Source organism: Nicotiana tomentosiformis, chromosome 8 (genome assembly GCF_000390325.3).
Source record: "Nicotiana tomentosiformis chromosome 8, ASM39032v3, whole genome shotgun sequence".
Taxonomy (NCBI): Eukaryota; Viridiplantae; Streptophyta; class Magnoliopsida; order Solanales; family Solanaceae; genus Nicotiana; species Nicotiana tomentosiformis.
Genome location: NC_090819.1, coordinates 31,119,179 through 31,139,062, shown reverse-complemented (window position 1 = coordinate 31,139,062; position 19,884 = coordinate 31,119,179). Strand labels below are relative to the sequence as shown.

Here is a 19,884-nt window from a genome sequence, read left to right as displayed (position 1 = left end):
ATGGGTATCTACTCTGCATATCAATCTAGGTCTCCCAAGTAGCCTCCTTGCTCAGTTGGACTCTCCAAAGTACCTTCACTGATGCAATCTCCTTTGACTTGAGCTTTCGAACCTGCCTATCCAAAATAGCTACTGGTTTTTCTTCATAAGTCGTATTCTCATTTAGATGCACTGTGATGAAGTCCATAACATCGATTTGTCTTTATAATACTTTCGAAGCATAGAAACATACAATACTGGATGAACTCTCGAAAGACTAGGAGGAAAAGCAAGCCTATAAACAACCTCACAAACTCTCTCCAACACCTCAAATGGGCTAATGAACCTCAGAATCAACTTTAACTTTGTCATGTGCCAAACTAACCTCTGTCGTGATGGCGCCTATCGTGGAACTAGGCAAGCCGACTCATTTCCAAAATAAACCGATATTTTCATTTTAAAGATAATTCCAAGGTTATTTAACATAAAACTTCCATTTAAAGAGTTCAAATCAAAGAAAAACAGAAGTGCGGAAAAGAAAAAAAAAGCCCGACATCGGGGTGTCACTAGTCATGAGCATATACTACAATCTGTCTAACAATATCAAGGCTAACTCAGCCCAAAGAATATCTAAATACAACTAGAGGAAGATAAGAGGGAGAAGAGCAGGGGCTGCGATCGCCAAACAGCTACCTTGCTATCTCCAAGAAAAATCTACAACCAAAACACTCAATAATCGCTACCTTGTCCAGCTATACCTGAATCTGCACATAAGGTGCAGGGAGTAACGTGAGTATGCCAACTAAGTAAGTAACAACAATAAATAAATACTGAGCAGTAGTGACGAGCAATAAAGCATATAACGTTCATATCAGGAAATCTTAGTAAAATACCACATGCTTTTTAAAAATCAAAATTTGAATCAAATTATCTAGTTTAAACCCAGTTCCATTAAAAATCATTTAAAAACATTTTTTTCTAACAGTTTTTCAAACAAAGGCTCAATGCAAAGGTGAGTAAAATTGATGAAATCATAAACAGCCCCTCGGGCAAAACATCACTCATATACAGCCCCTCGGGCAAACCTCACAGTCACTCGTGCCACTCGGGCATACCTTACAATCACTCTTGCCACTCGGGCATACCTCACAATCGCTCATGCCTCCCAGTCACTCGACTCGGCACTCGGCACTTGCACTCAATAGGTACCTGCGCTCACTGGAGGTGTGTACAGACTCCGGAGGGGCTCCTTGAGCCCAAGCACTATAATTTGCACGGACAACTCACGTGCCAAAATAATTAAGTATGCTGCAGGCGGGCAGCCCTGATCCATACTCATCCTCACAAATCAGGCCCTCGACCACACTCAATCATAAATATTCTGCAGGCGGGCAGCCCCGATCCACACTCATCCTCACAAATCAGGCCCTCGGCCTCACTCAGTCATAAACCTCTCAAGCCAGTCGGGCATTTCAGTAAAATAGGGCACTCGGCCCAAAACATTTATATGCATCAAAATAGAGTCATAAAATAGAGTTATGCGGTAAACAAGTATAAACATGACTCAGTATAGATTTTCAATCGAAAACAATGAGAGGATGGTAAGAAACAGCCCCTAAGGGTCCAAATAGCATTGGTGCAAGGCCCAAACATGGCATTCAGTCCAATTTACAGAAATTCTTTCTAAAATATATAAGTATCATATGGTTTCAACAAAGTATGCAACTTTACAGTTGCTACGGGACGGACCAAGTCACAAATCCCCAAAAGCGCCTACACGCCCGTCACCTAGCATGTGCGTCACTAAAAATAGTAGAATGATACAAAATCCGGGGTTTCATACCCCCAGGACTAGATTTACAATCGTTACTTACCTCAAAACGTGAAACTTTTTACTCCGCTATGCCTTTGCCTCGTAAATCGGCCTCCGAATGCCTCGAATCTAGTCACAAATAATTTGTTTCAGTCAATAAAATTTATTGGAAGTAATTCCCTAAGAAAATACTAATTTTTCATAAAAATCCAAAATTTAGCTCAAAAATTGCCTGGGGGGCCCTCGTCTCGGAACCCGATGAAAGTTACAAAAATCCGAAAGCCCATTCAATCACGAGTCTACCCATACCAATTTTACCAAAATCCAACCTCAACTCGACCCTCAAATCTACAAATCTTATTTCCAAATTTCTAAGTTCCAATATCCGATTTACACCTCAAAATCATGTTATCTAGTCGGATTATTCAATGATAATTCAATATTATGGAGTAGAAATGATCACAAGGGACTTACCTCAAGTTTTCCTTGAAAATATATCAAAAATAATCTCTCCTCAAGCTCCAATTTGTCAAAAATGGCAAATGGGACAAAGTCCCTATTTTTATAATTCTGACCAGACAACCTCGGTTCTGCCTCGATCTTGGCCTTCGATTGAGGTCCTTGATCCTGGCCCTCGATCCTGGTTCTCGATCCTAGGCCTTCAATAATGTCTTTGACCCGGCCTTCGACCATGACCCTCGATCCTAGGCTCGATCATAGCTTCGATCGTGGCCCTCGATTCTGGGTTCAATCATGGTTTCGATCGTGGCTCTCGACCCTAGGCTCGATCATGGCTTCGATCGTGGCCCTCGACCCTAGGCTCGATCATGGCTTCGATCGTGGCCCTCGACTCTGGGCTCGATCATGGTTTCGATCGTGGCCCTCGACCCTGGGCTAGATCATGGCGTCGATCGTGGCCCTCGACCCTGGGCTCGATCTGGGCTCGATTCTGAGAGATTTTTGGGCTCGAATCTCGCTGAAAAAAATTTCCAACAGAAGGAAATTGCAGCAGCTGTTGTAGTTCAATTTTTGATCCGTTAACCATCCGCAACTCACCCGAGGCCCTCGGAACCTCAACCAAATATACCAACAAGTCCTAAAACATCATACGAACTTATTCGAATCCTCAAATCACCTCAAACAACGCTAAAACCATGAATTACGTCCCAATTCAAGCCTAATGAACTTTGAAATTTCTAATTTATACAAACAACTCCGGAACCTATCAAATCACGTCCGATTGACCTCAAATTTTACACACAAGTCCTAAATGATATAACAGAGGTATTCCAATTTTCAGAATCGGGTTCCGACCCCGATATCAAAAAGTCAACCCCCCGGTCAAACTTCTCAAAAATAAAACTTTCGGCATTTCAAGCCTAATTCCTCTACGGACTTCCAAATAATATTCCGGACACGCTCCTGAGCCTAAAATCACCATACGGAGCTATTGGAATTATCAAAATTCAAATCCGAGGTCGTTTACACATAGGTCCATATCCGGTCCACTTTTCTAACTTAAAATTTTCAATTATGAGACTAAGTGTCTCATTTCACTTCGAGTTCCTTCCGGACTCGAACCAACTAACCCGACATAACATAATATAGCTGAATAACACAAAAAGAAGTAGGAATGGGGAAAACGGGGTTATAACTCTCGAAATGACCGGTCGGGTCATTACAAACGTCTTCTCAAATCTCATCATACCCTTCATAAGTGAAACCTTCAAAAGTGCCTTCTCACCCTCCATAAATGCCATATCACGAACCTTTCTGTCGGTATAACTTTTTTGCCTGGATGGAGCATTACAGAGTCGCTTCTAAATCAACTTTATCTAATCCAAAGCATCCCGAACCAAGTCAATATCCAACAACCTAGCCTTACCGCTCTAGAACCAACCAATAGGAGATCGATACCGCCTACCATATAAAAGCCTCATATGGAGTCATCTGAATACTGGACTCGTAGCTGTTATTATAAGAAAACTCCGCCAAAGGTAAAATCTAATCCCAATGACATCCAATGTCAATAACACAAGCTCTTAACATATCCTCCAAAATCAGAATAGTCTGCTTGGACTGACCATCTATCTGTCGGTGAAAAGTAATACTAAGCTCCACCTGTATACCCAACTCACGCTGAATAGCTCTCCAAAAGTGGGATATGAACTGTACCCTGGTCTGAAATGATAGAAACAGGTACATAATGCAAACAAATAATCTTCCTGATGTAGACCTGTGCCAACTTCTCTGAAGTATATGTAGTCAACACCAATATGAAATGCGCGAACTTGGTCATTCTATCAACAATGATTCAAATTGCATTAAATTTCTTCAAAGTCCATGGCAAGCCTACCACAAAGTCTATAGTAATACGCTCCCACTTTTAATCTGGTGTAACTAACCTTTGAGTCAAACCACTTGGTTTTTGATGTTCATACTTCACTTGCTGTAATTAAAACACCATAAAACATGTCCAATAATGTCCTTCTTCATCTTCCGCCACCAGTAATGTTGCTTCAAGTCATGATACATCTTCATGACACCCTGAATGAATAGAATACCTCAAAATGTGAGCCTTCTCAAGAATCAACTTCCTCAAACCATCAACATTAGGAACACTAATCCAACCCCAAAGTCGCAATACACTATCATCTCCAATAATCATCTTCTTAGCACCACCTCGCTGCACCGTGTTATTAAGAACCAATAAATATGGATCATCATACCGGCGAGCCTTAATGCACTCAAACAAGGATAACTACACAACAATACAAGTAACAACTTTACTAGGCTTAGAAATATTCAATCTCACAAATATGTTAGCCAGGGCCTGCACATGCATAGCCAAAAGGCCTCTCCTTATATCAAATAAATGTTAAACTCTCCATACTCTCCTCCTTTTCTACGCAATGCATCTGCTACTACATTCCCGTTGCCCAGATGATACAAGATAGTGATATCATAGTCCTTATGAAATTCAAGCCACATCCATTGTATCAAATTCAAATCCTTCTGGTTGAACATGTGTTGAAGGCTCCGATAATCAGTATAAATCTCGCATGACACACCTTGTAGGTAATGCCTCCAAATCTTGAGCGCATGTATAATAGCTGCCAACTTCAAATCATGAACTAAGTAATTTTTCTCATGAGTCTTCCATTGCCGATATGCGTAAGCAATCACCCTACTATCCATCAACACCGTACCTATGGTAATGCGTGAAGCATCACAAAATACCGTGTAGGGCCTTGAACCTATAGGCAACACCAATACTGGGGTTGTAGTCAAAGTAACCTTGAGATTCCAATAGCTCTCCTCACATTAATCATACCATCTAAAGGGTACATCTTTCTGAGTCAACTTAGTCAATGGAACTGCAAAAGATGAGAATCCCTCCACTAAATAACAATAGTAGCCTACCAAAACTAAGAAACTCCGAATCTCTGTAGCTGAACTAGGTCTAGGCTAATTCTGAAATACCTCAATCTTCTTAGGATCAACTTTAATACCATCACTAGACACAACATGACCCAAGAATCAACTAAATCCAACCAGAACTCTTATTTCGAAAACTTAGCATAAATCTTCGGATCCTTCAAAGTCTTAAGTACTACTCTCAAAGTACTGTCCGTGCTCATACCTACTACGAGAGTAAACCAAGATATTATCAATGACAACAATCACGAAAGAATCCAACTAAGGCTTGAACATAAGTTAATATGTCTTTAATCACAACAATTACGAAAGAATCCAATTAAAGCTTGAACACCTGGTAAATTAAATTCATGAAAGCCGCTTGAGCATTAGTCAACCCAAGTGACATCACCAAGAATTCATAATAACCATAACATGTCCTAAAAGTTGTTTTAGGGACATACGAAGCCCTAATCTTCACATGATGATATTCCAATCTTAAATCAATCTTGGAGAACACCTTGGCAAACTAAAGTTGATCAAACAAATCATAAATACGAGGCAATAGATACTTGTTCTTGATAGTAACCTTGTCAACCGTCGAGAATAAATGCATATCCTCATTGAACCATCCTTTTTCTTCACAAATAACACTGGCGTACAGCAAGGTGAAACACTCATTCTAATGAATCCCTTATCAAGAAAATCCTGCAACTACTCCTTCAACTCAGCTATAGCCATACAATATAGTGGAATAGATATGGGTTGAGTGCCCGAAATCAAGTCAATACAGAAATCAATATCCCTATTAGGTGGCATGCCTCGTAGATCTTTAGGAAACACACCAAATCCATAGAAGGAACCTCTACACTAGAATCTCGAAAGTAAGTCAAATAAGCTAAAAACCCCTTCTTAACCATGCGCTGAGCCTTCAAAAATAAAATCATTCTATTCATGGAATGGCCAAGTGCCCCTCTCCACTCTAGTCTAGGCAATGCTGACATAGCTAAAGTCACAATCTTGGCATGACAATCCAAGATAGCGTGATATGGGGACAACCAGTCCATGCCCAAAATCATCTCAAAATCCACCATATCCAACAAGAAAAGATCAACTATGGTATCAAAACCCTTAATGGTAAACACACAAGATCGGTACACTCGATCAATTACAATAGAATCTCCCACCAGTATAGATACAGAAATATCAAGAGAATCGGGACGCATACTCAAGTGTGATGCAAAATATGAGGACACATATAAATAAGTAAAACACGGATCAAATAATACTAAAACATCTCTATGATACACTAGGATAATACATGTAATGACTGCCTCAAATAACTCTACCTTAGGCCTACTAGGAAATACATAACAATGAGCTTGACCCCCACCGGCCTGTCCTCCTCCTCTAGGATAACTTCTAACTGGTTGACCTCTATCTCTAGCTAGCTGACCCCCACCCCTAGCTGGCAGGAAGGGTGATGTTGCAACTGGTGTTAGAATCATGGCTTGGGAACCGTTTTGTGGCGTACCTCTCTACAACCTAGGGAAGTGCCTCTTTATGTGCTCCGCATCTCCACACTCATATCAACCCATCTGTTGACTCGACTAATGAATCTGAACCTGTCCCTGGCAACCAGACTAGCCACTGAAGGAACTCTGCACTAAGGATCATCTCCACACTGAATGAACTTGTCCCTGACCATAAGCTGGAGACATACTATAGTGTCATGACCCCAAAATCCATCTAGTCATAATGGCACCAAACCTAACCCGCTAGGTAAGCCAAATACAGCCAACATAATTTTAATGAAGATAATAAGAAATCAATAAGTGAGATACCTGAATTCCATACAATAACCCAAGGAGTGGTCGTACAAGCCATGAGCCGCTAAGACTTAGATTTAAAAAGCCGATATGAAATAAATACAACATCTGTTTGGAATATACATAAACAAAATTAAAATCTAAAACTACCAAGGACAAGTGGTAGTTATCTCTTGAAGGCAGGTACATCTTCAGTACCAACTCCCGCCATCCACAATATCTCAGCTCCAAAATATGCACACAAGGTGCAGAAGTGTAGAATGAGTACAACTGACTCCATGTACTCAACAAGTATCATAACTAACCTCGGCAAGGTAATAGGAGCAAACATTATAAATGATACTAGACAATCACCTGTACAAGTTCATAAATTCCAACACATATAGAACAAAAATATGGTCAATAGCGAAATTAAAGATAAATTCCACCTTGGCACTCACAATTCTCTTAACGTACTTTGCTCATTCAACAATCCAGCATATAAAAACGATATGTAAGTAAATCAGGTAAACAACCAAGGAAGTTGTAAGTAAAGATGAAATGCAATAACCAAATCAAATAAATTCATTGCGGCGCGCAACCCGATCCAAATAAAATGCACGTTACAGCTCTCAGGCCCACATCAGAATCTCAGTAATCAAACAAAACCAACAACCAGATCTCCCAGAGCTCACATCAACAAAAAACTCGTCGGTTTCTCACAATCCACATGTACACAATCAAGAAGGCACATGAGAGGGTGATCCTAGGGGGATGAATCCATATCACCACATTGCACGGCGTAGTCACGTGCAATAATCATAATCTGCCAGGCGTGGTCACGTGCTCAATATAATAATTCACACGGCGCGGTCACAAGCTCCATATCATAATGCGCCCAGCGTGGTCACAAGATAAATATCACAGATCCTTACAACGTGGTCACAAGCATAATATCACAATCCGCCATGCGTGGTCACATGCATAATATCAAAATTCGCCCGGCGTGGTCACAAGCATAATATCATAATTCACCCAGTATGGTCACATGTATAGTATCACAATCCGCCCGGCGTGTTCATGGGCTACCAGTCCAATCCATATCACACATAAATCATATATGCTAGAATACATGTACATGATCAAGAACATCAAATTTCATACTTCTGGATTGGTATCAGTGACATGCTAAGGTGTATGCATGTGCAAGTGTGACATCATAGCTCAAATTAGGCAAATACCTCACAACATATCAATTATTAGGTTTAATCAAGATATTAACCTCTATGCAACGTCAAGTATGGCTCAAATAGCTCATAACAAGGGTACAAATAAAAGAAACATCACATCATGAAGCTTAGAATCAATTCAAGGCATATAATAGCCTAAGTACTACCCCGAGCATGGAAAAATACCCCGGTGCACGCGCATGGGCTTATCCCCACGCATATGCACCACCCATAGCATGTAGCTATCACAAATAACTCAGGAAACTAGTGCCTCAACCAAGTTTAGGTAAGATAATTACCTCAAGCAAGCCAAATCAATACTCTAGAAGCACTATCCAACATGAATCAACCTTCGAACGGCTCAAAACTAGCCAAAAGCAACTAAAAAATTTAAAAAATGCCAAGGGAATCTAATCCAAACGATAAAGGTCTAATCTTTAATCAAATACTCAAACTCAACCCGGGCCCACACCGCAAAACCTAACAAAACTCATAAATTCCGACAACCCATTCAAATACGAGTCCAACCATACTAATTTCACTCAAATCCGACTTTGAATCAATTCTCAAATCTCAAATATTCACTTTAGAAAAGTTTAGACAAAACCCCCCCAATTTTCTTTTAAATTCATCAATCAAATGCCAAAATCAAAGATAGAATCATGTAACACAATCAAATTCGAGTAAAAAATACTCACACCACTCCAAATCGTGAAAGTCGCCTAAAGAATTGCCCAAATCCGAGCTCTAGATCTCAAATTATGGAAGAATGAACTCAAAGTACGAAAATAAATCTTTATAAAGCTGCTTCAGGTGTACCCTACGTGATCGCGGAACCCACTTAGTGATCGCGAAGCACTAAGAAGAACACTGCCAAAATACACTTTGCGTTCGCGACACATTCCTCGCAGACGCGATGAACCCAGATGCTAGACCTTCGTGAACACACCGGTTCCCTCGCGAGCGCGCTGACCAAAACTCCCTTAGCTCCCCCGCTGAAACGCGATCACGGTCAACCTGTGTGAATGCGTAGAACAAACCTCTCTAGCCTAGCAAACATCCTTCGCGAACGCGATGCCGCCCCCGCGAATGCGTTGAAAAAAAGCCACAGCCGCGCAATCACGACCTTAGCTCGGCAATCGCGATGCTCTGTAAAAACATCAGCAATCAGCAACTCCCAAATCACATAAGAATTTCTCGGAACCAACTCGGAACTCACCCAAGACCTTCAGGACCCTGTTTGAACATACCAACAAGTCCCAACACATAGTGCGGACTGACTCAAGGCCTCAAATCAAACATAAAAATATCAAATACACAAATCACACCTCAATCCAAGCCTAATGAACTCTTCCAAATTCACAAGTTCCAAACTTACACTGAACACGTCTAAACAACTCGGGATCACCTCAAATTTTGTACACAGGTTCTAGATAACATAACGAACATATTCCAACTTCTGGAACAACAATCCGAACTGGGCATCATCAAAGTCAAACTCTCTGTCAAATCTATGAACTTTCCAAAAACCTTCAAATTGCCAACTTTCACCGATTTGAGCCAAAACCTTCTAGAAACATCCAAATGCAAATCCGGCCATACGCCCAAGTCAGAAATCACCATCCGGACCCTAAAAAACCATAAAAACTCAGATCTGAGGTCAAATACACAAAAGTCAAACTTGGTCAACTCTTCCAACTTAAAGCTTCCTAGTTAAGAATCTGTCATGCCCCAAACCTGGGGAGGCGTGGTCGGCACCCGGTGCCATACTCAACCCGAGCGTACTACTCTGTAACTGTAAACGCTGGAGGGGTAACCCCTGACTTAGGATGACAAGGCCTACCTGCAAACTGACAATACTAATTAAGACCGATGAGTCCATATTATGAATTATCTGAGAATGAAGTCTCTCTCATTTGAGGGGTAAACATACCCAAAAGCTCATATAGATAACTGTGTAGGCTGATGAGGCCGCCATGAATGTCTCCAACCAGCAATACCAAATAGAACATATACACAAGTCTAGCAAGGCCACAATACCGATATACAAAATACATAAGACTCGTCTACAAGCCTCTAGAGATAATTGAACTGTATCATGGTCTGGACAAGGCCTCGACCTATCCATCAAACCTGTATATATAAAATGGACTCCAAGGTCTAGACGTGGTAACTCCGAGGAAGTGGAGCTTACTAACCAAGATGATGTTTGACTCTATCTACTAGGAAAGACTATCCAGTTGTCTATTAGGACCTACAAGCATGAAATGCAGTGTCCCCAGCAAAAGGGACGTCAGTACGAAATAATGTACCGAGTATGTAAGGCAACAAAATAACTGAAAGCTGAAACTGAACTGAAATATACTAACTGAAAGTAACTGGGAGTCAAAGATAACTTGAAGATATGCTTACCTACTGATACTGACTCAACTCTCTCAATATATTAAGTAAAATAGCTGTCCGGCTCTATAAGGCTCGGTACGTATAACTGCTCTGCCATAGTCGGCTCGCTCATAGGCGCTCGGCCATACTAGGCTTTATATCTCGGCCATTCTGGGCTCTCTCATAGGCGCTCAGCCACAGTAGGCTCAGTATATAACTTACCATCTGATCGGAGGTTGCCCAATTGGGGCCTTCCCAACGATTATAGCTCGATGGTGCTGAAACTGAACTGAAATATACTAACTGAAAGTAACTGGGAGTCAAAGATAACTTGAAGATATGCTTACCTACTGATACTGACTCAACTCTCTCAATATATTAAGTAAAATAGCTGTCCGGCCCTATAAGGCTCGGTACGTATAACTGCTCTGCCATAGTCGGCTCGCTCATAGGCGCTCGGCCATACTAGGCTTTATATCTCGGCCATTCTGGGCTCTCTCATAGGCGCTCAGCCACAGTAGGCTCAGTATATAACTTACCATCTGATCGGAGGTTGCCCAATTGGGGCCTTCCCAACGATTATAGCTCGATGGTGGTGAAAATATTGTAATACTGCACACACACACACACACACACACACATATATATATATATATATATATATATATATATACACACACACACACACCCCCCCCACTCTCTTGACTGGAAGAAGAAAATACTTAACTAAATATAATGTCCCGATAAGGGAGAATAGTGCAACTTATGACACTAGGATAATGTACATAAGTTCAGGAATACGAACTTCTCTTTATGTCTCGTTATTAAATGCATGTAGTTGCGGGATCATGCCAAAATGAAGGAAAGGTTTAGCCTTAAAATACCTTTGCAATATTCTCTCCAATCGTCGACCAAGCTCAATGAGTAAACCGACTTCGTCGTCATCATGTAAGCATTGTAACTCTCATATTTCGAAACCAATATTCTACAAGAAAACAGACAACACCTCCCTTATTTTTACTACATCCCATAAGTTACAAAAAGTCACCAAATACCCCAACAACAACCAATAGCTATATGGAACACAACCAGCAAAATAACACGTTGAGCGGCAAGCTCGGTTCATGTCTAATAACACTATATTTTGAACCATTCCCCTCTTATTTATATTCAGAAAAAATTTGATAACAATAACACAATATACTCAGGTTATTATAAAAAAATTTCCAGCCATAAAATGCTGCAAGAACACCTCCCAAACAGTCCAACAATCAACAACATTACTAACAAGCCTTTCGATCGATATCTCACAAGTTCTAGCTTCAACGACTTAGCCGTAACTTGGATAAACTCAAATACATGTAGAGTAAGAGCTTCCTTATCTTTTGTCACAACCCAATATCCAACTAGTCGTGACGGAACCTAACCCAACCCGCTAGGTAAGCCAATTAGCAACAATTTAATTCAAATGGTATTTTTTGAGAGAAATAATGATAATATAACTGAATTCTTTTATACAAAGAATTTCCAAGGACTGGTAGTACAAGTCATGAGCCACTAAGACTTAGATTTTTACAAAATTGAATTGAAATAATTACAACATCTGTTTGAAATGTAAATGAACAGAATCCGAATCCGAAGCTACCAAGGACAAGTGATAACCAAAACTGGAATGCAGGTTAATCTTCAATGCCAGCTCCCGCCATACACAGCAGTATCACACCAAGTTCTACACGCAAGGTGCAAAAATATAGTATGAGTAGAACCGACCCCAGGTACTCAATAAGTAACCTAACTAACATCGGTGAGATAAAAAAAGCAAGAACTGTAGATGATACTCACTAACACCTATACAGTTCATAATTTCAACAAGGATAGAACAGATAGATGATCAAATCAGGAAAATCTCAGGTAAAACCATTTTTGATAATCATAATTCTTGGTTTTAAAGTGTTATGCTTAGACAACAATCCATCATATAAGGAAGATATGTAAGTAAATCAGGTAATCAGTCAAGGTATTTACAAGTAAAGATGAAATGCAATATCCAAATATCAGCCCGTTGTGGCGCGCAACCCGATCCAATAACGGTAACCCGCTCTCCCAGAGCTCACATCAATATCAACCACACGGACAACTCACGTGCTGCACGGACAACTCATGTGCTATAGTATCAATATTTGGATCCGCATAGACAACTCACGTGACGCACGGATAACTCACGTGCTATAGAATCAATATTTCGATCCGCACAGATAACTCACGTGCTGCACAGATAACTCACGTGCTGCACGGACAACTCACGTGCTATAATATCAATCAGTACGGACAACTCACATGCTAATATCACAACCCGCTCAGCGTGATTACATGCATCCAGTTCAAATCATATCGCACAGAAGCAAGTATACAAGAACACATGTATATGACGGATAAATATCAGATTTTATAAGTACATGCTAAAATGTAAGCATGTGCAATTTGTGCTATCATAGCTCAAATTGGAAATTTTATCACAGAAATAACAATTACCAAGTTTTATTTTGGGATTTAGCCTCTTCGTAACCTCAAACATGGCTCAAATAGTTCACAACAATGATACAAATATGAGTAACATTGAAGCTTAAAGCTTAACAATCAATTCTAGGCATATCATAGCCTAAGTACTACCCCGAGCATGGATAAATACCTCGGTTCCCGCACATGGGTCCAAACCCTGCACAAATGTGCACCCATATCACGTAGCTTTCAAAAATAATTCTGGCAACTAGTGCCTCAACCAAGTTTGGATAGGATTCTTACGTCAAACAAGCCAAATCCAATACCGAGCAAGCCAACCAATATTCTAGAAATGCCATCCCGCGCGTACCGACCTCTGAACGACTCAAAACTAGCCAAAAGCAACTCAAGAACATCAAATAATGCTAAAGTAAACAAACCCAATCGATAAAGGTCAAATCTTTAATCAAAAGCCCAAAGTTAATCAAAAAGTCAAACCCGGGCCCGCTCCTCGAAACCTGACAAAACTAACATAATCTGATAATTCGTTCAATTACGAGTCCAACCATACTAGTTTCACTCAAATCCTACTCCGAATCGATGTCCAAAACCCAAAAATTCACACTATGAAACATTAGACAAAACCCCCAATTTCTCTCTTGAAATCATCAATCAAATGCCAAAATGAAGATAGATTCATGAAATATAATCAAAATCGAGTTTTTCCAACTAAAGGTAATCAGAACACTTATCCCAATACATGTGGTGAACATTGACTCAAACATCACCCAAATCCGAGTTTTCCCAACTCAAGATATGAATAAAATGACCAAGCCCTCGATTTATAGATTTTGCCCAGGCCTTTCAGCATGTGCGGAACAGTAGCCGCTTCTGCGGCGTCGCTTTTGTGACCAAGAACACGCTTCTACAAAGAACAACTAGAATCTCACCCATCACACCTGCAGAACAATCACCACTTATGCGACATCGCAAGTGCGATGCAAAACGTGTACCTGCGCACCAGTCCCGCTCCTGCTCCTTAACCATTACTTCTGCGATAACGCAGATGTGGCCCAAAACCTCGCATCTGCGATTCTCTCAAACACATCCCTTCTCTGCTCCTGTGACCACTAGCCCACACCTGTAGGATTGCATCTGCGACCATCCCTCTGCAGATGCGGACACACTAGAACCAGCAGCCTCAGCCAATGCCACAAAGCCCAAAATGATCCGGAACCACGTCTGTAACTCACCTGAGCCACTCGGGACCCCGTCCAAATATACCAACAAGTTCCATAACATAACACGTACCTACTCGAGGCCTCAAATCATGCATAACAACATCAAAACAATGAATCGCACCTCAAATCAAACTAAATGAACTTTTGAACTTTTAACTTCCAAACCTCGTACCGAACTATATCAAATCAACTCGGAATAAACTCAAATTTTGCACACAAGTCCCAAATGACATAACAAAGCCATTCCAATTGCCGGAACCATAATCCGAACCCGATATCATCAAAGTCAACTCCCGATCAAACTTATGAACATTCCAAATCTCCAAATTTCCAACTTTCGCCAATTAGTGCCGAAACCTTCTAAAAATCTCCAAATGCAAATCTGGGCATACGCCTGAGTCCAAAATCACCATCCGGACCTGACGGAACCATCAAAACTCTGAACCGAGGTCAAATGCTAAAAAGTCAAACTTGGTCAACACTTCCTACTTAAATCTTCCTAGTTGAGAATCATTCTTCCAAATCAAATCCGAATAACCTGAAAACCAAAACCGACGAGATTCATACAAGTCAAAATACATCACATGATGCCTCTCAAGACTTCAAATAGCTGAACGGAATACAATTGCTCAAAATGACTGGTCGGGTCCTTACACCTTTATAAATATAGAACAACTCCAATTAGAGCTTACTTCACCACGAAATATCCTTTCAACGCAGCCATAAGAACAAGGAAGAGAAACTAGCAATCAATTCGGGTTTCTCGGCACTAGAATCACTTTGGAAGACTTGAAATCACCTTGTTTTATATTAAAAACTTTTAGAGAGTATTTTATAGAACATAACCCACTTTAAAAAAAACCCCACACGAGATGGAACCACACCAAAGTTAGCAACCATAAGAAGAACAAGAAACTCACTAGCGCCACAGGATTCCCGACACTTGATTTGTGTTGTTTGGCCTTGGTTTGTGTCTTGGATCATGAGAGAACTTTGAGAGAAAGTTTTTAGGTGTCTAGGGTATAAAGAGAGTGAAATATAATGAGTTAAAACGGCCTTTACGCATCACATATATATCAAGATATTCTCAACCGCCTAAGTAGGTCCCATAGGGAGCTGCTTGCGCAGTCTCGCGAAAATGCGAATATCTCCCTACTCCGATATCATATCGATGAACGACTTAATGTGTTGGAAACGAGACTCGTATATATTCAATTTGGTAGGTGGATCATCCCGTAGTTCGAAGTATATTTGGATAAAAGCTCAGCTACATTTGGCCTAATTTTCAGCATATTTATGAATGTAACTTGTGATGACCTTTGCCAGCTTTAATTCCACAACTCTCTTGACTTCAAAACATAACACACGACTATGATAAGACTAAATTAAATCATAACATAACATCTTTATCATGTTAATCACCCTAGTCTCACCCCAAAAGTACATCTTATAACATTCCTAACTTGTCGACTTTCGACAAAACGTATTTTCTTCAATTCGTTTAGCTTCTAAGCATTCCAAACCTCTTGGTACTTGTTACTCATGATCTCAAATATTTGTAACCTCCAAGGTAACATAATTAACTTACTTTAAGTACGTTCAAAGATGATCTCATTTCCGAGCATAAATCAATTGACTTAAGACATACTCTTGCGTACGAAAATATGAGGTGTAACAGAATCATTCTTCCGAACTAATCCCGAAACACTCGAAATCCAAAACCGACCACGCTAGTCATAATACACCACATGAAGCTACTCATGACCTCTAACCACCAAATTGTGTGCAAATAGTCAAAACGACCAGTGAGGTCATTACATTCTCCCCCACTTAAACATACGTTCATCCTCGAACGTGCCAAGAGTCATTTCAAAGCCATCAATTCATGGTATAAACTCACACTGCGCATAACCATAGGTGATCCCACTTCACCACAATCTGCATAAGCCCGATAACACAACCCAACTAAAGATCCTTCAACCTTAGCCCATAATCCTTAGAACCAATCTTCAACATCTGAAACTCATTATAAAACCCGATTCTCGCATATATACACTGTATAAGTCTAGACAAGATTTATCAAGCCACAACCATAACCCAAGAGAAAATCACATGATATACCACATAACTTAGATACTCGTAGCAATAACTTCCGAACACAATAGTTGCCCTACAAACTCGGTGCCGGTAACAACCTGATATTAAATAAAAATTTGGTTTTAAACCTTCGTATACTTCCAATGATGAAAAGAATACGCAAAAAATCATAACCACCCATCTCATCAACAAGCCATGGAGTTCCCTTGCCCGACAAGAACCATAGCCAAAGTCTAAGCTGAATAGTGACACTATTCTTCCAAACATACCTTAATCAAATCCGATGGCTCTCATTTCGGGTCCAATAACCTCACCTCATCCAATACAAGATCCACTACCGACATGCCACACCAATACTACCTAGAGCCACATACCGTGCAATCTATGCACCACACAAGCAATAACTCGGATGTACCCAATGATGGAAATAGAATCAAATAAGAGAATCGTCCCGCAAGCTCGATAGATATCACCATGAAACGTAATGCTGTGAACCCATCACTCAAAGAAGAAACAAAAAGCACAAAATTAGCACAAGGATCATATCCCAACATAACTCTGCTGCAATGCGTGACTCAATCCAAACACCGATCCATATGGAATACCTCAAGACATGAAGCTTACAATCAACAACTATATCCATATCAATAGAAAACACGCGAAGTGCATGATCATAATCATGGAGAAACAAATAGAATAATATATCACAAATAAGGTGACCATAACCAAGGCGCAGTCAACCATTCAACACCTCAAGATCCATCTCGTTCGAATTCCACCACAAGGCACAATTAGACCCGCATCATGTGTGTAAATAGTCAACAACCTCACAACGCATCGTAGCATAGGAGAGTAACACATGGAATATATCAGAACACGAATAAGATCAATTCTAACCAATGACACAACCCTCAATAATAGATGTGTTGAGTAAACAAATCCGACCCGATGTAGAATACACAATCTCATTAGGCCTACCAGTGGCCTCCAAATCAACCCCGGTCCTCCTGAAATAGGTAGATAACCTTCCAAAAGCACACAATAACCTACCCATAACACATCCCATCAGTCGTCAATATATTAACATGCCTTCACCATCCGCAACCAAGGAACAATCTGTCTTTGAGAACCCTCGTAGTCTTTAAATCCCTAGAATACAAGAATCTCCATGTTCGATTCCAACTCCACCATTCAAATGACTGACACATCCCTCACAAACAATAATCTCATAAGAAATACTTCCATGCCACATAGCAAAATTTGAACATCACCAGTCGATCAACCAGGCGATTACCGTAATACCAGTCAAGCATCTACAAGTCAAAACACAGTATGCCTTTTGAAATGCGCACCCTTCTCAGGTGATAACAAATAATGCCAGCATTCTTTGAAATATTTGAAAATGTCCATGCTATCTAGAACCCATAACCTTCCCGTAGAAACTGAACCACAAACTTGTTCATGCAAATCTCAATCCCACACATCATACCGCATCTATCATGCCATCATATGAACACACGAGAACCCCATTATCATCTTTGAATCACAAGTAAGATACATATTTTGTCAGCCAGAAATGTTTCACTTGACCCCCATCCAAGATAAAAATCACAACATGCAACAAACTCCCCATGTTTGTAGAAAACATCCATCCCAATCTATGGCCGAAACCATCGAGAACTCTTCGAAACTCATTTACACCTAACTATGCCATCAAAACTGAATCCCTCTAACTCAACTAGGTCACGTAGATCACATATCTCAACAGTATTGCCACAGAACACCGGTAAATCCCCACCACACCAAGAGAACCAAAAGAACCAATCATATTTATTACCATGCCGACCTGAATCACTACCAAGCTGGCCTATTTCTTTGAATTATCCTCTTCTGGCCTTCAAGTTAACACTTCTCCTTGCCCGTACACTACGATCCTTAACCCAACGCTCACCACAATAGATCCTAGGATGGAACCATATCGTCCTAAAGCCCATAAGCCACTGTAATCCTTCTTAGGCACCCAAAAGTACCGCAACCGAGATATCCGCTCTGAAGAGACCTTTTGTGAATATGAAGCTGTTTTCTTAACCTCTCTAATACTAAAATATAGAGTCCAAAATGATACAAAAATACCGCAGGCCCGACACCATCCAATGCAAATCCTATATCTCGGCCATGTACTAATCCGAAAATCCTCAACTTCTATGTATGAACCTTGAACTCAGAAGAACCTTCTCGAGAGTCGTCCACTCCGCTCTAATCTCTAATGCACTGCCAATACGAGTCGAACGACTTATACTCCATTAGTACATAAACACCTCAAGAAGTGCTCCACATTTTTAAGCAACCGAGTGAATCCCTACTCCACGCACACAACCTCCACCACGAATAACAAACCCGAATTATTTCGATATTTCTAGTACTCCCATAAAGTATAACACATCATGCATCCAGCAATTCCCTTGCTCAAGTCATCCTCAAAGACAACATCTTCAAGTCATAACTGATCTACAAGTATACCAGACCAAAACTTATATAATACATGAACATGCAATCTGATCGTCGATAGCAGGCTCCCCCACTTGGCTCGAAGTCATAGAACACAACATCTGATAACTCATAACACATTTATTCCATAACTTCCATGATCCCACACTACAATTCAACTAAGCCCTTCGTGAACTCATGTAGCCCTAATCATAAGATATCTCAAATCACCTGCTAAGCGCATATCCATCCTCGTGACAGTCGTGCAAACTTACTCAAGCGATCCGAACTCAAATTGTAACACATAAGACCTACTGGTATAAAGCAAACTTTCCACAGAAACATCATAAAGATCATACATCTGTAGACCACCCCACAGATGATAACCCACCTACTTAGCCTCAAAACTGGCATCTCTCTACACCCCACCATAGTCACAACCACAACGCAATCACGTAATCCTCCCGAGTCTGAACTCGTCAACAAGACATAAGAATGTACTTCATTACACAAATGATCAACTAAAAGATCCCTAACACTCTCATAACTCAAGGCTACACACCACATCAAGACAGAAATCAAGCATCCATATCCCTTTCGCATCCCCAGCAAAAATTCTTCTCATCACATCCAAAGAATCTAAGTATAGTCCCTAGTCACGCAATACTCCTCGTATAGCTATCCAAACACTCACTGAGCCATCAATACCACTCTCAGGGACACTACTAGATGTTTGAGTTTAGAAGCACATACTCATACAATGGAACCCACCGAGCCCAAGTCGTATAACATTAAATAAACCTACAGAAGCATCAAATAGGGGAATGTGATTCTATAACTCAAAATGACCGATCGAGCCATTACACCTACACCGATACATCTAATATCATTGCCTATTGTAGAAAGATATCCAAGGCCAATCTCATTGAACT

The 19,884-nt window shown here is 40.5% G+C and overlaps 1 protein-coding gene across 1 annotated transcript in view; it reads right to left on the bottom strand.

Moving 5' to 3' along the window:
* Positions 1-3,796: 3,796 nt before the first annotated feature.
* Positions 3,797-19,884, bottom strand: part of LOC138897267 (uncharacterized) — an 84,589-nt gene continuing 68,501 nt past the window's right edge. Inside the window, exons 5-8 of the mRNA XM_070183229.1 lie at positions 4,326-4,553; positions 4,198-4,241; positions 4,029-4,092; positions 3,797-3,973 (exon numbers count right to left, since the gene is read on the bottom strand). Of these exons, the coding sequence (XP_070039330.1) occupies positions 3,797-3,973; positions 4,029-4,092; positions 4,198-4,241; positions 4,326-4,553 (513 nt within the window). The remainder of the gene's footprint in view (positions 3,974-4,028; positions 4,093-4,197; positions 4,242-4,325; positions 4,554-19,884) is intronic.